This window comes from Ictalurus furcatus, chromosome 7, assembly GCF_023375685.1.
Source record: "Ictalurus furcatus strain D&B chromosome 7, Billie_1.0, whole genome shotgun sequence".
Classification (NCBI taxonomy): domain Eukaryota; kingdom Metazoa; phylum Chordata; class Actinopteri; order Siluriformes; family Ictaluridae; genus Ictalurus; species Ictalurus furcatus.
Genome location: NC_071261.1, coordinates 27,715,668 through 27,743,439, shown reverse-complemented (window position 1 = coordinate 27,743,439; position 27,772 = coordinate 27,715,668). Strand labels below are relative to the sequence as shown.

The window sequence follows — 27,772 nt, the reverse complement described above, 5'->3', positions numbered from 1 at the left end:
GCATTATCTATATAATAGCAATGGTCTAAGACATATCTCTCCACATAGCCAAATATAGTGGGAGTCTAAAAACAATATGTGTTGAAAGAGGAAGTACAGAGCGGGCAAGCGCTGTTGTGGTTTCTGTACATGAAACTTGCTGATGCGGACACTAATAACAGCAACTGATCAGTATTTAAGGAGTCAGTTTTACTATTAGAGCTGTTAATAAAAGGCCTGAAATGAGACATGAATTGACTTAAATTAAACTGACATGAATTACACTTTCTCTAAGGAAGCAAATATATTGTTTCATTCACAATCTGATGGTCTGAATGTTGCTGTCTGTGTGTGTTATCTGTCTGTTTCTGATGAGACAGGACACAAGTGAGTAAACTCAGTGTTCCTTGTTAAGAGACAACCAATAATATTTGTCATAATTCAAAGCAGAGGTCAAAATACAGGAAGGCAACATCACAGTAAGCAGATCCATAATCCAAATTGAAAAGCAGGCACAAGACAAAAAAAAAGATTTACACATGAAGACGGAACTAAAGCTCACTACTGTATGTTCTTCTTTCGTTATTAGGTCATCTCATTGAGTGTTGGTAGTGTTTGTGCTGAAAACCATGGCACATGCCACAGAAACCAGCAGCAGTGAGAACATGCAGGTGTGGATGTTTTAATTTTGGCTTCACTGAGAATGTGAATGACAGCATTTCCTCGTTTCTCACTGGCTAAAGCCACACAGCTGAACTAGATTAGAAACCAAACCACAATAATGTTCCATGTCTTAACTGCTACATCATTTAAAGTGAAATTCACTTATTTGCTGAAGAACAAAGAAGAGTAAACTCTTTGTGTAATAATGTCAATTAATCAGAACATTCGTTGCTAGATATGAATGGTTATTTTAAAATGTAAATCAGATCTGAAATGACTGACATGAGCTAATTTGCAGTTGTTTACAGTTTTCAGATAAGACTACACAATGTAGCAGGAAGCTGAGCTGTGGACATAAACTGTTTTTGTTTACAGGGAGCTCGGCTGTGTTGTGTGAACCTACTGGCTGTACAAGGTACTGCAAGTAAAAAACATTATATAGCAGCAAGGAATGTTGCTTTACTGAGGTACTGAGCTTCACATATGAATAGTTATCGTCATGTTTTATATTTAATACACTGTATACTCATGAAGTCAGGGTAAATGTATATTATCTAATGATATAAGCTCTTTTTTTTATTTATTACAGTATATGGTGACATAGACTTGACTGATTTATATCTGTGTGAATCAGCTTCATTCACAATAACAATATATTCTCTTTTTCTTATTTCATTATTCATTACAAGTCATCTGGACCTTCCATGGATGTTTTAAGTAGCATCATGCAATACATGTATGTGCATCTTTCAGCCTTTTAGCCTGAGAATAGTGTGAAAACAGTTTAGCACCTCCTCTCTCTTTCTGTTTAACTCACACTGCTGAGGAAAGCAAAAACACAACAGCCATTATAGATAGTCCAAATGTGGATAGTCCAAATGGTTTGCCAGTAATGTGTCAGCAAATCTGACACTGAAGCTGCCAAGCAGAAAGTGAGGCTGTATCTCAGCAACTGCCTTGCACACTGACACAATTTTGGTAGAAATCTCCAGGCCCATGCCCTGATGCTATGCATCAAATTTCATGACAGCACCACTTACTGGTCAAACGTTACAATAACATGCCAAAAATGCTTCCATCTAAGTGCCATATTTGCTACTACTTCAAATTTTGTCCAATAGTCACCAAATCTGACACACATCATCTTGAGACCTGTCTAAACAGCTGTCTACTGCCATTCTAGATGTTCAATGTGCTATTATACAGACAAAATGGGTTTAATATTAAATATATATATATATTTTTTTAACACCACAAGTCACAGCAATAGACCTTTCCTCCTACAGTTAGAGAATTCCCACTCTGTTCATGATCAAAAGTACATGTACAAATCACTAGAATCTTAAAAACTTTTGCCTAAAGTCATGGCTCTGCTTTCATGTGCTTCTGCAACACTGGTGCGTCTGTGTGGCTTACTCTTTTGTAAGAGTAAGTGCTTACTCTTCATTTAATATTCTAATTGACACTGGTATAAAGGAATGTTTATACACATTTCTAAGATATTTTGTGACCTTATACCTTCTCCCAGATGAAAGCATTACAAATTCTGAGTTAAGTGGGTGAGTGGACTCAAATACAATCCTTTTTGCTCTTCTGTGTATTGGCAGCAAATACAGTTTATCAAGCTGTGTTTGCTGGCGTCCTATTATTTTTCCTGCTATTCTCACTATCCTCTGAAACTTATTTTTATTCCTCACTCCTAAGTTACCACACCAGCCTATAATATTAAACATTAAAATACTCTTTTAAAAAATAGCATCAAAACTCTGAAGTTTACAGATAAGAAATAACCTTTGACTTGCTTTCCTTAAAATATTGTCTAGATTCTCACAAAAACTAAACCTTGTATCCAAATAAGTTCCCATATAATTAAAACGTTCCACAATCTTAACAACCTGATCCTTTAACTTTAGTTTCCCTAACACATGTTGTTCACCAGAATTAAAATTGAAAATCATCTCTTTTGTTTTCCATACATTTATGTGCAAGGCACTCAGTTTACACCAGTCTTCAAGAACAATCACATTTTTAAGATATGTTTGCTCGCTCATTAATTGATTTTTAGAACAAAGTTGCACCATAACCATATCATCAGCATACTTAAACAGACCAGCTGTATTACTCTTAGTTTGTAGCTCATTGGTATATATGGAGAATAAGAGTGGTGACAACACACAACCCTGTGGTGCCCCTGTATTTAAAACCAATTCATTTGAAAATATGCCATTCATAATAACTCCCTGTGGTCTATCTGTGAGGAAATCTTTGATCCAATGTACCAAAGCGGAATTTATATTCACATTATACAGACATGATAGAAGCAAATGAACCTGCATTGTATTAAAGGCTGAGGTGAAGTCTGTAAAAAATGCTGGTGCATAAGGTTTAGAGTCCTGGACATGCTTTACAATAAAATCAATTAAAGTAATTGTGGCATCTTCTGTCCCCCGGTATGGTCTATATGCAAACTTCAATGGATCTAAAATCTTACACACTGAAGAAATAACATGTTTACTTACAAATTCTTTCCATACATTTTTCCAAGACAGAAGTCAATGCAAGTGGTCTAAAATTTTCAGGTAGTGTTTCCCCTGATGTTTTAGAGATAGGTATGATCATAGATATTTTCCACATATGTGGTACTCTGTGATCATTAAATAATATCTGAAATAACTGTGTAAGGGACCATTTGAGTTGATTTCCACAAGCTTTTAAAATCTTCCCTCTCAAGCCATCAGGGCCTGTATTAACATTAATACGAGCTAAACATGCATCTATTTGGCAGATGCCCTTACAATTATCTCATTTATACAACTGAGCAGTTGAGGGTTAAAGGTCTTGCTCAAGGGCCCAACAGTGGCAGCTTGGCAGTGCTGGGATTTGAACTCACGACCTTCTGATCAGAAGTCCAACGTCTTAACCACTGAACTGAGTGACAGTAAAAATTCCCGAGAGTAAATCCTCACAGGTGTGCCCACACCTTTCTCTCCAGGTGTCAAAAGGTTTTCCAAAATTAAGGAGAAAATCAAAATGCACGTGAATACAGATTTTCCAGTGAACTCCATTCTCATTTTCACTGTCCCATCAAGTGATCAAGCACATATGCAACTTAGACGTAATGAAAACAACTTGGACAAACACAAGCAGAGAAGCACTGGGTCTGCAGTCTGGAGGCGCCCCGGAAGTCATTTTCATTGTTGTGGAAACCACAAATATTACTATTCAGTGTGCAACACTAAATAATTAATTTGACACTGGAATAAGAAATAAAGCGATTCAATGTCATCTGGAGTTCAGCTGCTGCTCTTTCTAACTGAGGATTTAGGCCAGTTGATGCACCACCAGTACAACGACACACAATCATTAATTTTTACCATATCTTTTTAAGAATAAGAGGAGAAACAAGTGATATGAACATGGGTGTTCATGGGCTTTATCTGAAGATAGAGAGACAAGAACATGGATCTTGTTACATTTAAAAGGACTTCAGGAAGGAATAGGAGTTTCCCCATGTTGACTCTTCAGCAGTCAATAAACTCTTTGCAATTTGAGAAGGTTGTCCTGGACGTTTCCTAATTTTGTGAAACTGTACAAACCCATGTCAAATATGGTCATGAGATAAGTGACAGTAACAGATGAAAAGAGATGGGGGTTTTTCATTGTGTGGCATCGGGGGCAAAGAGAATAGATCAAGTGCTAAATAGAAAGCGACAAATACGCCACCCTGGGAATATTTACTAAATCTAAATAGGATCACAAAAAGAGCAACACAGGTAGTGATAGGCAGGAGACCTAGATATACAAAAATATAAAGATTTATTTATTTCAACCCACAAGATAAATACATTTTTAAAAATGGATCAGTGAAACAAACCATGAAGACGCGTCACTGATAGTCACACATTAAGTGTAATTATAATATACAGTATGGTCCAAGTCATCTGAATATCAGAAATAATCATTAAACTTCCTAATGGAGGAACCGAGATTTACCCACAGGGAGTAGGTTAAGGATGGACACGATCTGCCCACCAAGCAAGGAGTTACACCTCACACACACACACACACACACACACACACACACACACACACAAAATATACAATATTGAGAGCACAACACAGCACAAGTGAAAGGCAAAAACAGCACCAATAGATCCATCCCCAACCTTCAGCTCCTACAAAAGACAGAAAATAAATGTAAGTCATGCAGGGGTTCAGAGATGGGACACAATGCCAACAGAACCAGAACCAATACAGACTGCATCGAGGTCACTTCAGTTCATATGATGGTTACTAAACAGAAGGAAAAAAAACAAATAAACAGAAATACTCATAAAACAAGACAGTCAAACTAATAATAATAAAATAATGATAATAAAAAACACTATTAACAAACCAACACAATAACACCAACAACCCAAACCTCCCAGTCTGTGAGAAATACAAGATGGAGAGAGAACTGGAAACCGCAGAACAACTCAAAACGAAACTGGAAGCAGGAATTCTGCCGTAACCATGACGACGAGGAGCACCGCTACATAATAGAGGCCCAGTCCGCCAAAAACAAACACAATTACAATTTAAACAGAACTACACTAACATCTAAAACACACATAAATCTGCCTTCATACCGGAAATGTACGGGTTCGTCCGATCCAAATTATTACAGGGAGAAAAACACACGAGTGCAACATACATCCAAACAAAACCACTGAAAATATACTAAACAAAATACAGCAACAATGTGATTCCACTAAAAAAACAACACATGAAACGGCAAAAAATAGGAATTACTCATAATTGCAGATGGACAACGACACTTTATTTACCAGTCGTGAAGAAAAAATCCGAGCTTTCTCTTTCTCTCTCTCTGTGTGTGTGTGTTGAAAAAGAGAGTGGCGACACTCTTTGATCTCGCCGCCACGCAGTCACGTGGTTCATGTAGCGTTCAATAGAGTGGCGCTGGGATGACGTCATGTCGTACTCGAACCCGGAAGTTAGCATCACTCTTGTTCCCTCGACAAAAACCCAATAGGATTTTCCCATAGGCTTTTGGATTATCACAGAAAATAAGCTCTGTGATCAACAAAACTTTACAATACTAACACGTTTTGTCCATCAAGATACTTTTCACAAACCAACATAACAACGTTTTATGAAGCTTGAAGCCTAATACAATCGCCAGAAATAAAAACCTAACAATATGCTGTAAACTAACTACACTACGGTCGCTTGACTTCAACGTCACCACCACCAAGCTTGCGTCGACTTTTCTAAACTTGATTTAAAAACATTTTCCATAATACAGATTTATTCAGTGGATGAATCTTCATCCACATTTTTTGGGAATTGTGCGCTGCACACCTGAACTAGTTTATCTGCAAAGTTTTTTCCTGTTCGGCGTGATGACGTTTAATGTCCCTGACAATGTCTTTAGTCACATTTAGCAAATTGTTAGCAATCGCCTTTTTAAATACACGTTAAATCTTTTTTAAAAAGTCCTGAGTGTGGTACTACTGGTGTATTTATGTCATAGAATAAAACATGAAAATATTTTGTTCACCACGGGCCTTATTTCAGGCTTTTAACCAAAATCCCATAAAAAAATTGAATTGAATGGGTTTAAGTGGGACAGACAGCAGCAGGGACTATATTTGTATCAATTTTCAGTAAATATTAAAGCATAAATGTGCAGTGATTTCTACATTGAGTATTTTTACAGTAGCACTTTATTTTCTGGGAAGTGATGGAGCGACAGCATTAATCAGTTTTTCTGTGTTTAATTTTGTAGAGAAGGGGGATATGCTCCCATAACGTAGAATACATTTACAGTACATATGTATTAATATTTTTTTTCATGCTTCTATTTATAATACATAATTACTCACAAGCTAACGTTATCTTATGTTAACCCATGTCAATGATTAACAACAACATTAATTATGAAACTGTCATAGAAATATTATATATAATTTTTTTTTCCCACTTTCACTGACTTTCATTTTTACCAGCTTGAGTTCTGATCATAATTACCAAACGTTCATTCATTTTTAGAATTGTAACCCTTTAAACTCTGTTTTCTTTACATAATTCAAAAATATTCAAAGCTCAGTAACCTTCTTTGACTTGTATACACGGGGTGGGATTTGTGATTTCCAGTACAATATAATTTCTTTCTTTCAAACGGTTCACACATAAAATTTTCAGTATACACATACAAACCATAACTCTGACATCCATACACACACACACACACACACACACACACACACACACACACAATTATGGCTGCATCATTTATTCAATTGGTCTGCAGTACTCTATAATACGGTAGAATCAGAAAAAAGGAAAAGCATGTATTTTCCCCAGAGGCAAGCTGAGAAAATAGTACACATTTCAGAAAATAAAACAAAACAAAAATCCAATGTTTGAAACCAAAACAAAAGCCTATTAACACAGAATGCATTATTTTATGCTTAAACCTCACAGGATTAAATATTGCAGTTTGAATGGGTTTCAATGGGGACGTTTTTATCCTTAAGGTCCTGAGTGTAACTATTTTGTGTACCTAGTTTAAAATAAATTTATAAAAGCAAATGAGGGTGAAATATTAAAATTCTAATAACAATACACACCTTTTGCAAAATTTATGCTGTTTGCATTAACACAGACAGAATGATGAAAAAAACAAACAAAAAAACAAAAATGTCCATAAGGATGAACTCTAAGAGTTAAGACATTCACAGAAGCATTCATAACAAGTGAATATCAATGAATGCAAGCAACTGCTCAGTCTAACCCAAGAATGAAGTTTGGTCAATAGTGATAAGATTTTTTATATTACTATTGAATGGGTAGTCTTCATAGAAACGCATTCAACCTCCTACAGTACAGGGAGAGAAAGAAAAAAAGAGAGAGTATTAATGAGCCCTGGTAAATTTAATCTCCTCCATAAACAGAAGAATATCTGCTTATAATAACTGACCAGTCTAGAGAGGTGTGTGTGGTTGTGTTGTATTACCTGCTCGTATTAAATAAATAAAATAATAATGAAAAAGAAATAAGAAAATCCCATCTGTTCAACAGCTGGAACTTGAGACTTACTGTGTCAATCACTATAGGGATATATCTTGCTTTAGACGTCTCTATCACCTCATAAAAGAGAGAGAAAAAGGTGTTATCTTAAGATAATGTAAAATTAAATGTCATCCAAAAAATGCTTAAGTGATGTTGGTCAATAAGCACATTTTAAATGCACTCAACAAAATCTTCATGAACACATATAAATGATTCATCAGTCAATGTTGGGCTGCAGTTCCAACTCCACAGTAGAACTGCCATATTTACACAAGGGACTAATGGATTAAAGTTCAAAGTATCAAAGTTCAAAGTATCACCTAAGCAGCAGTGTACATGTGCTCCTTTCAGAGAAAGTTGGAATCACCTGTATGAGATCTTTTTTTTTTTTTTTGACATTCTCAAGAGTCTACAAGCCACTTTTTCTGGGAAATGAAATGAAAATTTTCATTATTAATCATAGGGAGCCATAAACACAAGGAGATGTGTTGTGCATTTTAAATTCATCACTGTATTCTATCTAACAAATATTTAAAATGGCATCAGTTTTGTGCATATGCACAAGCAGCTGGCCTAAGAGACTGTTTTGAATGCAATGGAGAGTGAATATATTCCACATGCTTTGTTTTTTTTTCAGTAACAAGTCTTTTAAGGTTTAAGCAGATCATATCATGGTCTGCAGGGGCAGTTCCATCCAGGGCCACTAGAGAGCACCCTGACTGTCTGTGCAGAACTTCTTCTTCTGTTGTCTCCCTTATTTCCTGTTTTACCATGCTCACCTGTTTGTTGTTTTTCTTGATTAGTTATCCTATTTAGTTCCCTGTTTTCGGTCCTTTGTTGCTGGAGCGTTGTGTTTATTGCTTTACTTTCATTTGAAGGTGGTTGTACTATGCATAGTCTTTTTGCTAGTTTAAGTATTTCTAGCCTTGTTTATATAATTTGCCTAGTTTCTGGTTGTCCTTGTATTCTGTTTTTTTCTGTCCTCACGTCTGTTTCTCTGAGTCTTTGTTCCTGTTCTCCATTTGCATTCGTATCCATCCATGGACTCCATCATGACAGATAGTCAGTTTTACTGTTAGAGCTGTTAATAAAAGGCCTGGAATGAGACACATGAATTTTAAACTTTCTCTAAGGGAGCAAATATATTGTTCCCATTACAGTCTGATGGTGTGAATGTTGCTGTTTGTGTGTGTTATCTGTCTGTTTCTGATGAGACAGGACACAAGTGAGTAAACTCTGTGTTCTTTGTTAAGGCAGAACCAATAATCTTCAACATAATTCCAAGCAGAGGTCAAAGTACAGGAAGGCAACGTCAAAGGAAGCAGATCCATAATCCAAATAAAAAAGCACGCACAAGACAAACAGATTTATACAGGAACAGGAAACTAAGGCTCACTACTGCACTAGTAAACTCTACAAGATTTCAAGGAAGGTGAGAATCATCAGGGTATAAAAAGACAAACAAATCATGGGATAAACTTAGAACAGATGTGCACATTAGGGAAAAGACCAACAATGAGAAAAGTGTAAAGACTGAACTAAAAACTGAAACAAAAGTAAATCATAAACAAAAGCACAGCAGCACTCACTGCAGGACACACGCTGTGCACTGAGGGGGAATTTGTGACAGTTCCACAGATTCCTGGTGCTGCTGAAGGCCGCAGTGGCACTGAAACTCCACTGAGTCTCAGGATTTTCCTCCTTTTTGCGTCTTGATTACTGTTAACAATTTTCAATAGACTAGCAGATAAAATATCCAGTTTAGGTGAACATAGTACTGTATACAAAGCTTTTATTTTACTGGTCTTCAGTTTCTGATTAATTCGACTTACTTCCTGTGGATGATATGAACACATTTCAAGTTATTTCTATTCTGTGCTGTCTGTGATTAGATCCATTTCTGTGGTGCAAAGTAATGTGACATAAGATAAGATGCTGTAGAGACTAAAATGACTCAGTAAAGCTTTCGTTATTAGGTCATCTCATTGAGTTCTGGTAGTGTTTGTGCTGAAAACCCTGGCACATGCCACAGAAACTAGCAGTAGTGGGAACATGCATGTGTGACTGTTTTAATTTTGGCTTTACTGTGAATGTGAAGGACAACATTTTCTTGTTTCTCAAAGGTTAAAGCCACAAAATCTAACCCTTTTATTTATTACAGTATTTGGTGAAATGAACTTGACTGGTTTATATCTGTGTGGAGCTGCTTCATTCACAATAATATTATATTCTCTGTTTTTATTTCATTATTCAGTACAGGTTGTCACGATTTCCCCTTTAAGCAGTGTGCTGCGGACCATGTGAGCGCGCTGCCGAGCATGGTGCGCGAGCACCTGCTTTTTCGTTGTTGACAATCGTGACATTTGGACACATGCATTTGTTATGTTTGTTGTGTCTCCTCCCTGTTCTGTCATTGGTTGTTGCTTCACGTGTGTCTGAAATGCCCTCAGCCGTCAGCCATTACAACACTGATTATGTTTGTATATATACCGTGCGCCTCCCAGCACACGGGGCGGAATATTAGATTAGTCATGTCATAGTCCATGTTTCATGTTTTGATTCATTTGTTTAGTTCACGCTGGTTTCTCCGCTCCCAGTTCCTAGTCATTGAATGTTTCTTGTTTTGATTCTCGACCCTGTTTTCCGTGACCGCGACCATGATTCCTGCCTTGCCCCGTGTATGCCTGTTTGCCGATTGCCTGACCTCTTGCATGTTTTGGATTACGTTTTTGGATCACGTTTTGGATTTACCTGCCTGTGTCTCTCATAAATAAAACTGTTCCTACTGCACTTGCATCCGTCCTATCAAAATTACGTCACGAGACGTGACACAAGTCATGTGGACCTCCCATAGAAGTGTTAAGTAGCATCAATACATGCATGTGCATCTTTGAGCCTTCAGCCTGAGAATGTGAAATGTGATCAGCAGTGCAAAAACAGTTTATCACATCCTCTCTCTTTCTAAATGTTTAACTCACACTGCTGAGAAAAGCAAAAACACAACAGCCATTTTAAAGCACAGTGATGAACAGAGTGGGAAATGTTCACTAAGGCTCATGGGAAACGTAGTTCTGTACCAATAGTTCTGAACTAAGCTGATCTGACATCCTGCCAATGATGTCATGATGATTGAGCATGTTTTACTCATTTATAAAATGTTACAAAATCTGTATATTAATGTGACGTGGTTGACTGTGTGTAAATACAGCTGAATGCGAGAATAGTATTAAATGTTTCTGTAAGGCCTTTAGGACTTCTGAAACTATATCTGAAGACTCATGAGATGTAATATTTTGATGTAATATTGTTGGTAAAAAATTTAAGTCATTAGGCCTTATGAAAGATGACTAGGCATTAAATGAGCTACACATCTTGAGATTTTCTCAGCTATTGTCACAGTGATAAAACCTTAATAAAAAGTCAAAGTAAAAAAGGGGTTTTCCTTAATGCCTAACTGGGAGTTAGTATGTGTAAGTGTTTGCTGATCTTTTGCTAGATAATTCCCACTGGATATTTAGTAAAGACTGAAATCTTTTTTTTCACAGACTTATTGTTTTTATTAAAATATTAAAACGTATCAGAACAAAAGCAGACTTCACTCCAAAACTTATCTGCACAGGTATTTACTTCATAAAATATTACAAAATAAGAATTACTCCATTTAATTACAAATATTACACTGTATCAAACCATAATGTACTTTTATCCCTGAGTAAATGCTAAATTAAGTAAATGGGAAATTAATTTAAAAAATCTTTTAAATTAATATTCAGTTTAAACAAAGTAATATATAAGTCATATAGCTAAAACAACAACAACAACAATAATACAAAGTAAAGCTTAAATAGTAAATATAAATGCATATGAGTATTACAAATACATCAGGAAAATAAATCACTCCATTAAAAAAAATAATAATAAATTGCATGTTGAGAATTAAAGCTTTCAACCAAAATCACCGAAACAGCATCACAGCCACTCATCACTAAAACTGTACTTACTGACAGAGCACATACACGAATGTGTTCTCTGTTGCACGGGGAGCTGCTGTTATTTAAAAGCTAGATGATAAAAATAATGTAAAAACCTGAGACTCAGACAGACGCTTCAGCTTCTATCACTCTGTACGGTCTGTTGTCCTCATCAGGGTCAGCTGTAAAATACACAATCATGAACACTTCAAATTAGCCTCTTATTAAATGTTAGGGTTTAATTTTATGTCTAATGAAGAACACTGTGAGTTCTTACTTCGAGCTCTGTAACATTTCACTGCCAGAATGATGGTCACCAGCACATACGGAGAGGCCGCTACTGCACTGCTGAGGAGCTTCAGTACCGACAGTGGAGCTTTTCCATCTGATAGAACTGGAGGAAAAAATACCATGGATAATAAAATAATAACAATATAATTTACAAAATAATAAACTATAATTAATCATATATAAAGCATTAATATACTGGTCATACATTTACGCTTCATGCTAAAATATGAGTCTAATATTCCTCTATTAAATCTGAACAGATGTCTTAATATGTTACTTTATTTAACAACATACAGGCATTTCTCTGGAACATTTAATTGAACATTAGGACAGTTATATTTGCTCTTTCCTACTGATAAAGTAAAAGACATAAAATAAACATCTAAGACAAAATGTAAATAAAAATCAGGCTGGATTTTGGACAGTGCTGTATTGTTGAGCATGAGCTGAGAGGCTGGTTGATGACAGTCACCTGGCAGGTTAGTCACAGCCTATAGATGGTTTGTTGACTGTAAAGTGTCTAAAGTGGGCTTTAATAAATAAAGTGTTAATGCTTGAAATGCAAGTATCTTGTCTAAACATTAACACAGAGTCTAACCTGCCGGCCTTTGATAATAACAAAGGTTTCTCTGGTCTACAGTACTTCAAATACAACATAACTTGTTCTTATTTTACTCGAAAATGCTGTAAAAGTGGTGTTATTTCAAGGAGGTTTAATGAGATTTCTACACTATAAATTCGAAACAGTAATAAATATAGAGTTGCTTAGAAAGTGTAAAGAAGCAATAGGACATAATAAATATTGTGAAAATGCTTTAAGAATGGAAAACTGACTCCAACACAGCAAAAATTTTATTTAAAGTAATATATGAATTATTTCTCACCTCTGACTGAAACCCAGCTTTTCGGTGACTCTCCTCTCTCTGGGTGTTTACAGTGGTAGAAACCTTCATCTGACATTGACACAGTACTCATGGTCATCTCTCCTGTAGTCTGGGACTGGAGAACTGAATCATCTTTATAAAAATCAACACCAGAGTCTGATATTTTTGTGTTGCGATATAAACAGCGTAAAGTCAGAGGATGTCCCTCAGTTACAGGATGGACAGGACTCTCCAGGATCACATCACCATCTGTGGAAAAGAGAAAGAAGACACTGAAAACACATAGTGTCTAAAATACAAGTATAATTCTAACATTCAGACCTCTATCTGTTTCATGTAGCATTACTGTATGACCACACTGCCATATTTATGACCAAATGATTGTGGAAGATGTGACAATAGCAGGCAAAAATAATGGCATTCGATTTCTAACACACTCCATTCTCTATAAGGAGCACTTTATATCAGGTAAGTTGTTGGCTATAGCTATGTATGAGCTAAATTAATTATCTGATGAGCAGAGGGTTGTATGTTTAATGTTGTTGTTTGTTGTTTTACTCATGGGTTTTATGAATAATAAATATCTTCTTGTACGTATCTGCTGGCCATATCTACATATCTACCTAGGCTACACAGTTCACTGGCTAGCTTTAGCTCACAAAAAATGTCACCACAAACTTTTATTTCTATTTATAAAGTTACATAAAGTGATACTGCATTTACTTCATACTGCTAGGTTTCTGTAACTAAAGCCCTCAGACTCTTGCCCGTGTACAGAGATGGACCATGTGTTAGATATATATGTAAATGTGAATGGTAGATTTGGAATTTGGATATAGAACATGTCTAGGTTTTGTAGCTAATAGTGCTATCCTGCCTGCAACACAAGTAACATCATAAATCTTAAAGAACATGGAAGTAACTTAAGAACTAACTATGAGCGTAGTTTATACATTAAAGTTTTCATCATGTATTAAGATTATGTAAATGTACAACTATGCAGTTATGTTAACCAAGGCAGAGTGATGCAGAGAGAATATCACTTCATTTCTTTACAACACTTTAGAATTGATTTTTTTGTAAATGTTAGGTCCAGGTATGTATATTAATATATTACTGATGAGAACATTGAAGACTCACTGTGCACTGTGATGTTGACAGGATTACTGCGTCCTCCAGATTCAGACTGACACCAGTAAACTCCAGTGTGTGATGTAGAGAGGGGGCTGATGTTACATGTAGATCCTGAAACTGATGAACAATCAGACACTGTCTCACTGTGTGTGTATCCTCTCACTGTCCATCCAGTAGAGTCACTCTGGTCCTCACAGCTCAGTGAGAGAGAGTCAGCAGTAAAGTGTTGAGTTCTGCTGGGATTGATGATCAGAGACACTGGAGGAGATTCACCTGAAACACACACGTTATATATTATGGTTGTGAACAGAACAGATTACACATGGAAAATTAATGATAGATAGATAGATAAACATCATGAACAATTAAAATGTCATCACTGAGCATGTAAAATAAAGCAATATGATAAAAAAAAAATACTTAGATAGTATGTACTTGTCTTATCTTTTGAAATTTTCAAATAAAAAATGTCTAAAAAAAAAAATACACGAGTGTCATAGAGTGTTAATCCTTTAAAGTCTGAGAAAACAGCAGTGAGTTCAGATTTAGTAACTACACACCTTTCCTGGTAGTTACTGAATACGGCGTAGGATGAGTAACTGAATAATAAACTGTCAGTTTAAGAGTTAATGCTCACTATTTATTAACAATATACATTATGTTGAGACGTGTTTATAAATCATCAAGTAATTAGATTTTAGTAATTCACTGGTCATTACTGGAGTTTATAAAATGCTCATGAAACATTATCAAATAATAATGATTACACAACTGTAAAAGTTTCTGCTTTTTGTGCTACCAATTTATTTATCTGCTGTCCCTCCATCCCCCCTACACACACACACACACACACACACACACACACACACACACACACACACCATTGTTGCTGATTTATTTCCTCACCAGTGATCCACAGTGGCTGTAGGTTGCTGTCCCGTGTGTGAAAAACTGGTTCTCTTCTCTCTGCTCTGCACATATAAACTCTTGTGTGATTCACAGTAACATTAGTGAGAGTGTAGGAGCCTCCAGATCCTCTGCTGCTGTCTGAGAGAAGCTCTAAACCATACAAGACATTGCCACGATGGCCTGTTACTTCAATTAAGCCATTTCTGTAGGGAACAGCAGTGTACCAGCTGAATGTCCAGCCTGTAGAGGAGTGTTTAACCTCACAGCTTAGAGTCACTGAGTCTCCTTCAGTCAGCCAGCGCAGTGGAGACACACTCACTACTGCCTCTGCTGCATCTGATGGACAACAAATGTAAAGAAATAAAATCAAATAAAGTCATACAGAGTGGTAATCCTATTATATATAATTAATGATAAGATAAAACAAACTCACACACTCACCTGATACAGTGAGTTGAACAGCATCACTGATCTCTGAGCTCTGAGAGTCACTGCTTCTCCACCCTCTGCAGGTGTATTCACCACTGTTATAATTTAAAACTGAGCTGAAGCTGAACTCCTGTGTTATGCGGTATGGGTAGAGTGTGTAATCTTTCTTATACCAGCTGTATTTCCACTCAGTGTCTCCTCCTCCCTGTATTTCACATCTGAGAGTCACAGTCTCTCCACTGAACACATGTTTATCAGGCTTTATGGTCACCACAGCTTTAGGACTCTCTGTAAGAAAATTACACTGATATAATACACAGATTAGATATCAGCACTATTATTAAATCAGAAGCAACATTTGTAGATGGAATTCTGATTTAAGATAACCACATTCAGTGCACATAAATCATTCGTACATTATCAAGCTATATCGAATCATCATTTAATAACAACTGAACATCTGAAATGATGATGCACAAGTAAACTGATTCAATTCCTTCAAAAATACTCAAATTTATTTTTTTAAAATGAAATAAATTAATTGCAAAATTCAGAACTAAAAGTACTAAAATTAACTAAAAGTTAATAATAATATAATATTTATTTTTGATAAGTATGAAAATTATTTTTTTTTTAAAGTGACAGTTTTCATTGTGAAGTCAGCAAAATAGATTAAACAAAAAGTAGCACATTAATGATAATGTCATATGCTATCAGTGACAGTAATTTACAGAGTAAAAATGATCTTCCTAATTCCCCAAAACTCCCATTCACTTACAGTGAGGGAAAGTTCAGAGCCTGGCTCCAACTGTCAGAACGAAGAGTGCACATGGCCTGAAGCCTAAAAGTATTGGAACGCTAACATGCTAGCAACAGGCTCATTCATGCTAGCAAAATGCTAGTTCATTCTACTCATCTATGCTAGCAACATGCTAATTCATGCTAGCAGAATGATAAAACATCTCTCCACCTTAATAGGAGATAACAAAAACAATTTGAGATTTCTATTCAACACAGTAGCAAAATTAACTAGGAATAAAACTACTACAGAAAGAAGCACTCAATCATTACATAGCAGTGAAGATTTCATGAAATTTTTCATTGGTAAGATTGAAAATATTAGATGTGAAATTCAGGCTATTAAATTAAAACCAGACAGTATTATAACTAACCCTATAGACGATAATATAGCAATATCAGATCAATGTTTAGAATGTTCTACTCTTCTTAGAGAGACCGAACTAGCTTCATTAATCTCTTCAGCAAATTCATCAACTTGCATACTAGATCCTGTACCTACATGTTTCTTTAAACAGATTTGTCCTGGAGTAATTGAACCACTTTTTTTTTTGTCTTTAATTTATTTATTCATTTTCATATGGTTCATTTACATGTGATTCATTTACATGTGATTCATTTTCATGTGATTCATTTGCGTATGATTCATTTACATGTGATTCATTTTCATGAGATTCATTTTCATGTGATACATTTTCATGTGATTCATGTGAATCACTTTTAAATATAATCAATTCTTCCCTTAGCACTGGCTATGTACCTAAATCACTTAAATTAGCAGTTATTAAACCCCTGATTAAAAAACCTGACCTTGACCCCTCTCAAAGGTCCAGCTATAGACCTATATCAAATCTCCCCTTCATCTCCAAGATCTTAGAAAAGGTTGTAGCACAGCAACTATGCTCATACTTGTATAGGAACAACATTCATGAAATGTATCAGTCAGGATTTAGACCTCATCATAGCACAGAGACACCGTTAGTTAAAGTAGTAAATGACCTACTACTGGCCTGGGTTGTGGTTGTGTCTCATTGCTTGTGTTACTTGACCTTAGTGCAGCTTTTGACACTATAGATCATACTATTCTCCTTGATAGATTAGAAAATGTTGTTGGCATTAAGGGAACAGCCCTCTCCTGGCTCAGGTCTTAATTGACGATCGTTATCAGTTAGTAGGTGTAAATGGAGACTTCTCCACGCATACCGAGATTAAATTTGGTGTTCCACAAGGTTCTGTTTTAGGCCCACTGCTTTTTACTTCATACTGTATATGCTACCTCTAGGTCAAATTATTCGTAAACATGGAATTAGCTTCCACTGTTATGCTGATGATATACAGTTGTATGTTTCAGCGAAGCCAGAGGACAGACAGCAGCTTAATAAAGTTGAGGATTGTGTAAAGAACATTAGAAGTTGGATGCTAACTAACTTCCTTTTACTTCATTCCGATAAGACAGAAGTACTTGTATTAGGACCACGTGTAGCTACAAGTAAGCTTTCTGATCACATGGTTACTCTGGATGGTCTTTCTGTTTCATCATGTACAGCAGTAAAAGACCTTGGTGTGATTATTGACTCCAGCCTATCATTTGATGCTCATGTAGATAATATTACTAGCATACCCATCATTCATCTCAGAAATATTTCTAAGATGAGAAATATATTGTCACTACATGATGCAGAAATTTTAGTTCATGCATTCGTCACCTCTAGACTAGATTACTGTAATGCCTTACTGTCTGGATGTTCCAGTAGGAGCATAAACAAACTCCAGTTAGACCAGAATGCAGCTGCTAGAGTCCTAACTAGAACCAGAAGATATGACCACATCACCCCGATCTTATCTACACTGCATTGCCTCCCAGTGAAATCTCGCATTGACTATAAAATACTATTATTAACTTATAAAGCACTAAATGGTCTCGCGCCACAGTATCTAAGCGACTTTTTGGTTTTCTATGATCCGCCACGCCTACTTAGATCTAAAGACGCAGGCTATTTGACGGTACCTCGAATAGTGAAGGCTACAGCAGGGGGAAGAGCTTTCTCTTATAGAGCCCCACTGTTATGGAACAGTCTTCCAATTAGTGTTCGGGACTCAGACACAGTCTCAGTGTTTAAGTCTAGGCTTAAAACGTATTTGTTTACTCAAGCTTACCATGACTAGACTTTCTGTTACGCTAAGCACAGTCCTGATAATCTTTTCTCTCCCTCTCTCCTTCTGTCAAGCCGCACACGGTTTTATGGAGATACTAAAGATCCTGATCCTCTCTGTTCTCCGGACCTGCCTGATCTGTTTCGGATGTCCTACCTCTGGATGGAGCTCTCATCTACTCCAATTCCAGATTGCTGGGACTACGGCTGCTTCTAAGGCCAAACAGACTTCATATAAATCCATAATGAACTTTTTCACACTATCTGTTGTTACCCAGATGAGGATGAGTTCCCTTCTGAGTCTGGTTCCTCTCAAGGTTTCTTCCTCTTAACATCTTAAGGAGTTTTTCCTTGACACCGTCTCCACTCAGTGGCTTGATCAGTTGGGATAAATTCGCACCTTTAATATCTATATACCGTGTTGATATTTCTGTAAAGCTGCTTTGAGACAATGTCTATTGTAAAAAGTGCTAAACAAATAAAATTGAATTGAATTGAATTGCTAACAGTATATAAATCATGCTAGCAACAAGCTAATTAACACTAGAAACATGCTAATTCATGCTAGAAACATGCTAGAAACATGCTAACAACATGCTAATTCATGCTAGCAACATGCTAATTTATGCTAGCAATGGGCTAAAACATGATAGCAACCTGCTAAAACATGATAGCAACCTGCTAAATCATTTTAACAGTGTGTTAAAATATGCTCATTCATGCTAGCACCATGCTAACTCATGCTATCAGCAACATGCTAATTCATGCTTGCAGTGTGCTAAAACATGCTAGCAACATACTAAATCAATGCTAGATACATGCTAATCCATTCTAGCAAAGTGCTAATTCATGCTAGCAGTGTGCTAAAACATGCTAGCAACATGCTAAATCATACTAGTTATTGCTAGTAATATGCTAATTAATGTTAGCGATGTGCTAAAACATACTAGAACATGTTAATTCATGTTAGAAATGTGCTAAAACATGCTATCAACATGTGTTAAACATGCTAAGTGACCATAGCAACCACCCAGAACACCCTAGCAACCGTCTAGCAACCACCCTAGCAACCACCCAGAGCTCCATAGCAACCTCCTAACAACTGCCTAACAACCATCCTGAACACCTTAGCAACCACCGAGCAACAATCTAGCAACCACCCAGAACACCCTAACATCCCACCTATCAACCACCCAGAACACCCTAGCAACCGCCTAGAACACACTAGCAACCGCTTAGTAACCATCCTAGCAACCAGCCAGAATACCCTAGCAACCACCTAGCAACAACCCAGACCCCCTTGCAACCGCCTAGAAGACCCTAGCAACTGCCTAACATCACCCTAGCAACCGTCTAGCAACCGCCAAGAACACACTAGTAACCGCCTAGCAACCACCCAGAATACCCTAGCAACCGCCTAGTAACACCCAAGCAACCACCCAGAACACCATAGCAACCGCCTAGCAACACCCTAGCAAGCACCCAGAACATTTTCTACCAAAGCTAAACTAGTGTTGTTCCACTTGCTTTCCAGCTCACCTCACACCAGCCCTGCTCAGCCGTGCTCACACTGTCTCTCTCTAACTTTAATAACATGATTTAGCTGAAAGAGTTCTCTGTATGTAGCTGTGTAAATGTTGCTATATTGTGACTCTGCTCACATGTTGTTTATATGTTCAGTGTTGTGCAGAATCACTTAACAGAAAGTATCTTACTCACCAATAACATTTACCCGGAGTGCATCACTGTAGTGTGTGTAGTAGACTGGGTTTCCTCTTCCAGCTCTGCACTTGTACTGACCTCCATCAGAGACTCTAACTGATCTGATGGTGTAGGACTGTGTTTCAGTCTCAGTCTCAGTGCTCTGTGTGGGTTTGATCCAGTAAAACTTCCATCCATCAGACTGCGGCGTCAGTGTACAGTACAGAGTCAATGAGTTTCCTGTCAGTGCAGCTCCTTTAAGGCTTGATGTGAGTTGAGGTTTAGGTTTTTCTGTTAGAAATGAAACACAAGTTCAGGATGTGAAGTCTTGACTACACTAATCACTTCTACAGTAAAACAGTATCACTCTCTCTGTGATGTCACTAAACATCTTATGACTACTTTCAAATTATTTTACAGTTTTCAGTTAGTAAAATGATGAGAATGAAAATAGGGATATTAAAAGTAAAGCTTTACTGAGATTGAAGTGAGGGTCAGAAAATAACTGCTGTGTGATGATGCAGGTCTCTAATCTCTCTCTACTCTACATCAATTTATTTTTATGGGTGAATAGATTAGGGTTGCAGCGGTATGACATGTGAACGGTACAATAAAAATCTCAGAAAATATCACTGTTTCACGGTATTACACTATTATTATTATTATTATTATTATTATTATTATTATTATTATTATTATTTACAGTGACCCTTAAAGGAATGAAAACTGAAGATTTTTTTTTTGAACAAACACTATTATAATTGAAACTTGATTTTTTTTTTTTTTTTTGGTAAAAAATAAATAAATAAATAAATAAAACAAATTCCTTGCGAAAATAAATAAAATAAATGAGAAATTATGAGGAAAAAAGGAGCAGGACCTGCTGTGGCTTTACTTGGAACTATTTTCGTTGGTGAAGTAGAGCAAAAACAGACAATATCGAGTCTAAAATGTAAGTCACTTAATATTAGCTTATTGTTTACGTTAGCATAGCATGTTAAATTAACTACTAAATGAAAAATAACATCAGCTGTGTGAGCTTTTAAAATAATGTTCTATGATTATTAATATTATATTATTATACTATTATATTATTATTAACATATACTGTAGGTGTGTAACAGTGCAGCGAATGCAGCCACACACACACACACACACACACACACTCACTGGTGTCAGTAACCTTGTTTCAATCAACATATTTTTATGTGAATTTTGGGATATCGCATAAAAAATGCTGGATAGAAACACCAGATACGAATAAAATCTCCAAAATGCACATTAAAAAACTTATGCACTCAATTGAGGCAGATAATATTTTTATTTGATAAGAAAACATGCACATAAACTATGATGGAACACATTTACTGAATAAATTCCTCAAATCATGATTGGATAATTTGTTGATGTGATTGGATGTGACTGGATATTCAGCGCATGTGGCCAGTTTACACCCAGCAAACACAGAACGGTCCCCTCACGTTAGCATATGGTTCCCACTTTTTTTTTTTTAAACCAAATAACGTTCTAGGAACATTTTCTGTAGGATCTTTTTTTTTGTAAATTAAAACTAGCCTTCCCAGAACATTGCAGGGTTTTTTTGTAACAACCTAAAGAGAACATATACAGAACATCCTCTAATTGTTATTTTTAGATCAGTTTAGATAATTGACATATCCTTCAAGCACTGGCAGATCCAGGGGTGGGGCCAGATGGGCAATGATTGGCCCCATCCTGTCAATCATCTCTGATCTACGTCAGAGCGCCCCATCAGCTGAGTCGGTTTGTTTCAAATTCAACTCACGTAACCATTTCTTTCTGCTACATCTCCTAATGGCAGGTGTATAGACAGTGCAGTTTATCGTCCTCGTTCACTTAAGCGTCAATGGTAAATACCTATTCAACACTTTAACTAACATCTCAAAGACATTAGTGTCACTGTCACTTAACTTCTTTTTGTCTAACGCTAGGAAGCTAGTTAGCTACAACAGCACACTAGTTAGTTTATTAGATAGTTACCTAGGCTAAGCAATGTTGGATGGTAGCTAAGTAAAGTATAGTGGCTGACAAATAAAACTATAATGTTTGGTCATGCCACACAGCCCCAGTCATTAACTGTTGTAAATTAAATTAATGCTGTGTCCCGTATAAGTGGCAGCTGGAAACTGCACAGAGACTTCAAAGCAGAGCTCTGACCTGAATGGAACACAGCAAAACGCTAATGTTAATCAGTGAAGCTCATTTTTAAGATGAGCATTTTTGTTTTAACTATAGAGTTTGACAGAGGTAGAAAACATGAAGAGAAAGGATGAAAGACATTCTGTGGTTTCTGACCAAAACGAAGCCCAGCCTGCCTGTGTGTGCATGTGCATGTGAGTGTGGGGGGTGGGGGGTCTTGGTGGAGAGTGTAAACGGAAGTCATTAAAAGCGATAGCGATCACATTTACTCCATTAGACACTCTGATAGTGAGAATAAGCCCTTAGCTAAACGTGATCGTGTTACTGATACCTATACCTAAAGCCACATGTAGCAGAATAAAATAATTTATTTAGTTGTATTTAATTTATTGTGGCTTATTAATGTTAATACAATGCCAGTGGTATTATCATAACTAGTTGTCTACATTCAGAATAGTTAACTATATGCTTACACACTTTTTAATAGTACATTCATTTTGATTATAACTATATTATTATATCTATATTTATATTGCATTACAAGGTCATTATAAATGTGCTCATTGTCATGTATCAGAGAAGGAACTCTGAACTACAAGTCCCATCAGCCACTGCATCATAGTCACATGACCACCTGCACCTAAATGACGTTTCTGTTAACGAGCACTCATATATATATATATATATATATATATATATATATATATATATATATATATATATATATATGTATATATATATATATATATATATATATATATATATATATATATATATATATATATATATATAGCCACTGTTTGCAATGCATTCCTTGTCTTATGTTTGTCTTTATTTACCTTTGTCTCTGCTGCCGTGTTTTGTTCTTTGGTTTGGGTTAGTCTTTGCCACAGTGTTTTGCCTCTATGTCATAGTGTCTTTTGTATTTTGTTTGTTTCTTTATTAAAACTTTAAAATTCCGCATTTGCATCCGTCTCTCATTGTGCTCATATGTATATATTTGAGTGTTTTCCTCCTCACAGTGAGCTGTATGTAAATGATCAACTCCCTGTGTATCACCTGATTTCTAAAACTGGCTTTACATCCTGATTAGAAGGCGAGTGAAACCTTCAGGGATCACATCTCTTTTCAGGAACACCACTGAGCAGATCTCAGTTAGAGGACAGTGACACTGATGCGTGTTTCCTGATGAACATGATGTGTCCATTAATGGATGGAGTAGAAGGGGGCAAATTGTGCAGAGATACATATTGGTAGCAGTCAGTAATTGTATACCACATTACTGAAATCTTGAGAAGTTACATTTTATAAAACTATACAACTATACTGTATAAAACTATCTGTGCTTCATGCTGTATATTCAAGACAAAAATTCTTTATATCGGACACTCATAATAAAATATGTTATTGCACGCTCTGTTTTGCAGTATGTTGTACAGATTGAAAAAGTGCTGTCACTAATATCACCAAGGCAACAACCTTCAGTAAGGGAAAAATCACTAATGATCTTATAATCCTATATTGTAGAAGCCCGTACCCTCATACGGCATGCGATAACGTATAATCCTATGCCGTAGAAGCCCGTAACCTCATACGGCACACAGTAACGTATAATCCTACACTGTAGAAGCCCGTACCCTCATACGGCATATGATAACGTATAATCCTATACTGTAGAAGCCCATACCCTCATACGGCACACAGTAACATATAATCCTATACTGTAGAAGCCCGTACCCTCATACGGCACATAGCAACGTATAATCCTACACTGTAGAAGCCCGTACCCTCATACGGCATACGATAACGTATAATCCTATACTGTAGAAGCCCATACCCTCATACGGCACACAGTAACATATAATCCTATACTGTAGAAGCCCGTACCCTCATACGGCACACAGTAACGTATAATCCTATACATATAACCCTATACTGTAGAAGCCCGTACCCTCATACGGCACACAGTAACCAGTCAGGCTGACTAATAAGTGATGATTTCTGTCTTCACCAGTAATCAAGTGCAGTAGTCTTTAAGATATAAAATTGAAAATGAAGAGTAAACAGACAGAAGGAAGCTGTAAAGTTGTTGTAATGAGACTCAGTTACAGTGTAGTTCATTGAAAATAATCTGGAACAAATCTACAAGCAGAAATTATTGATATACTTCACATATATACATACATATATATATATATATATACACCTGTGTATCAGGCTCTATAATCACCACAGGTTTAGGCCTCACTGTGAAAAAAAAAAACAACAAGATTTTTTAAATGTATGAATTAATTCCCAACAGCATTATTTAAATGAGTAGTAAGATTTTAAAAAGGAATACAGTATATCTGCCACATGTAAATGATTAAGTTCTGTCAGAGGTGGACTGAGTCATTTTAATAATCACTACTAATGAATGTAGATCACAGTTAGGAAAACTGACTCAAACCTAAAATTATGATCATTTAGATCTTTTCCACTACTGATTCATGTCTGAGTTACAGTGTGTTTGCTGTCCTGTTTTCCTGAATATTCATCTTTAGGAACACTGAGTGACAGCAAGTGAACAAGAAACTAAAGGTAAAAGATACACAATAATGTTAGAAATAACTGACTGAGTATAATTTAATCACAGTTTTAACAGGTCTATTTAATAAAAAAAAAGAAAAAAATAATGCTAGAAAACTTCTGACTTACACATTCTTACTCATCACTGCATGTCTACACACACACACACACACACACACACACACCTGTTATTAATCTCTCTCATTCTTTCAGATTCTACAGCCTCTTAAGCGCAGGTCACACTGCACAGACAAACGCCGACAATCACCATCTTTTAAAAGCCGGCTGTTGGATTTAGAATGCTGGGAAACACGACGGTCATGTTCACACTGCCCCAACACACACCAACAAACTTTTTTATGGACAGTCAGACTGGTTTAAAATCTATGATCCTTTTACCAAAATCTAAATGTTACAATTTCTCATGTCTTTACGTGTTGTTCTTTCACCTGAAAAGATGAAGAGTGAAATAAAAGAGATTGTGGGTGAAGACGTGGTTGTGATGTGAGAGACAGGGTGCTTATTCACATTCATACAGAGAACAGCAGACAGAGAATGTGCAAAGCTTTCAAAATTTTGCTTAGTTTGTGCAGGAGTGCTGTAGACCCAGAGACTTTTTCTTTAGCCCCAAATAATTCTCCACTTGGAGCAGTTTGTCACTACGTAACTGAACGTCAGTAAAAAAAAAAGACGTCAGTGTTGTAATTTTATATCTTCAGTGAAGGGAGTGTTGGATTTTATCTTCAGTGAACGAGGACAAAACCAGAATATGTGGAAATACTCATGTCTTATTGGCTGACAGCTCTCAATTCTGCCAAACATTAGCTCACAGTCAGTGTGAGGAGGAAAAATTGATATACACCAATACATCCTCTGATGCTGAGCAGGAAAACAAGGTGTGTAAATGTCTATATGAGTTCCAAGTTACATGAACATGATATGAGCAGAGCATAAGGACAGATAACATATTTTGCACGGCACTGTAGCAGCTAAACCCATACACTGATAGCTTAGTTAGCTGAGCTTGGCTAATGACACCAAACTAGCCTAGTCTCCTGTTAGATAGCCAGTTTTATACTTTATCAGTCTGGTAGTCCTGCAAACAGTGATAACATCCAAGGCAAATTTTATGATAAATCCAACTTTTTTGTCCAATTTTAAAAAAAAATTAAGCAACTAACTCTCACATGCAAGAACAAATGCAAGGAAACAGTTCATTTAGAAGTATGTGCACCTATCACGCAGGCTTTTGTTTCTATGGTGTTTGCAGGGACACTTCCCGTATCGTCATGGCAATGGTTCGTGCCCAGGCCAGATTACGTCAGAGCTTGTTGGAAAATCATTCCAGAATGCTCAGACTTTAAACAACTGACAAACTCATAATTTGTCACATATACATTACAACAAAGTGAAATTATTTTTTCACCAGCTTGTTAGGAAGTTGGGGTCAGCTAGCAGGGTCAACCATGATACGGCACCCCTGGAGCAGAAAGGGTTAAAGGGCTTGTTCAAGGGCCCAACAGTAGCAGCTTTGCAATGCTGGGACTTGAACCCCAAACCTTCTGATCAATAACCCAGAGACTTAATCGTTGAGCCACCACTGCTGACAGAGTTAACACACAGGCGTCTGTCTGTGCAGTGTGAACCGGGCTTTACACTAAGTGGTTCAGTATAAAAGTTCGACCCTCGTCCTCTTCACTCATTCACACTCAGGCAGGTCTCCACTCGAGCATGTTGATGTTTCTGAGCATTTTTGTTTTAATTACAGAGTTTGACAGAGGTAGAAAGCATGAAGAGAAAGTATGAAAGACATTCTTGGTGGAGGGTTTATTTACAAATTTCAACCACTTGACTCAGTCATCTATAAAATAAGCAGAGTGCCTTTTACATGCATATTAAAGCAAATAAAAAATCAAATAAAAACTCCAATAAATGAAATGTACATAAATCACCTGTTTGTGTACAGTGGATGAGTCCAGCCAGCACTAAAGGTTCAGAGGGAAACAGAAATGACAGGTTAATTAAAAGATAAAACACTTGGGGGTGTGCTGTTATAGGAAATTAATGAACAACAGGGTGGTGTGATGTGGCCCAGTGAGAAGCAGGTTTACTCTTACCATACCAAAGTAGATTATTTTCCAATTACTTCCTGTTCTGGAGTGTTTGAATCCTTTTATACCACAGTAATTTACCACCAATTACAAAGTTTCAGTTTATAAATGAACTACATTCCCCTCTGAAACTATTGGAACAGCAAGGCCAATTCAATTGTTTTTGCTGTAGACTGAAGACATTTGGGTTTGAGATCAAAAGAGGAATATAAGAAGAGTGTTCAAAATTTCAGCTTTTATTTCCTGGTATTTATAAAACAACATAGACCACAGCACATTTTGTATCAGGCCACCTAATTTGTAGGCAAGCAAAAAAATATTGGAACACGTGACTGACAGGTGTTTCTTGTTTCCCAGTTGTGTCTTGTTTGGGTGATTGTTTAAACAATAAATCCTGTAGCTCTGAACATCTACTATGGTTTTAGCCTTCAATTTCACCGGTGAAGACTGCATTTGTTGTTAAAAAGGATAGGCCATCATGAAGATCAGAGAGCTGTCTATGGGAGAAATGCAAGCCATTTTGACGCTGAGAAAAGAGGGAAAATCAATCAGAGGCATTGCACAAACATTGGGCATAGCCAATAGAACAAATGAAATTGAATAGAAAACAAAGAACCCCTGGTGTACTGAACAACAGACACCAAATGGGTCAGAGAAGGAAAAAAAACAAAAAAAAACAACAGCTGATAGAAATATTGTGAGAAACCCAAAAAACAACTCAAGTCAACTGATTTATATAGCACATTTGAAAACAACAGAGTTGACCGAAGTGCTTCACAACCAGGAAGTTGAAAAACAGTAAAATGACAAACACAAACACACACACATACACACACACACACACACACACACACAACAGCAATACAAACTCCAACAAGAACTGCATATACAAAGTGTGATCAATATCAGAACAAATATCTCAAGTA

At 36.5% G+C, this 27,772-nt stretch overlaps 2 protein-coding genes across 2 annotated transcripts in view; both read right to left on the bottom strand.

Moving 5' to 3' along the window:
- The window catches only part of LOC128610729 (carcinoembryonic antigen-related cell adhesion molecule 5), a 31,673-nt gene extending 25,189 nt beyond the window's left edge, over nucleotides 1-6,484 (bottom strand). The window contains exon 1 of the mRNA XM_053630146.1: nucleotides 5,437-6,484. The gene's annotated coding sequence lies outside the window, so the exon portion shown is untranslated. The remainder of the gene's footprint in view (nucleotides 1-5,436) is intronic.
- Nucleotides 6,485-11,249: 4,765 nt separating this feature from the next.
- LOC128610362 (Fc receptor-like protein 4) lies at nucleotides 11,250-26,784 on the bottom strand (the record flags this gene model as incomplete). Its single annotated transcript, XM_053629625.1, has 8 exons — nucleotides 11,250-11,872; nucleotides 11,968-12,084; nucleotides 12,866-13,114; nucleotides 14,006-14,272; nucleotides 14,906-15,244; nucleotides 15,350-15,625; nucleotides 20,008-20,280; nucleotides 26,688-26,784. Coding segments are annotated over 8 exons (1,677 nt in total), but the record flags the coding sequence as incomplete, so codon positions are not given.
- Between the last annotated feature and the right edge of the window lie 988 nt (nucleotides 26,785-27,772).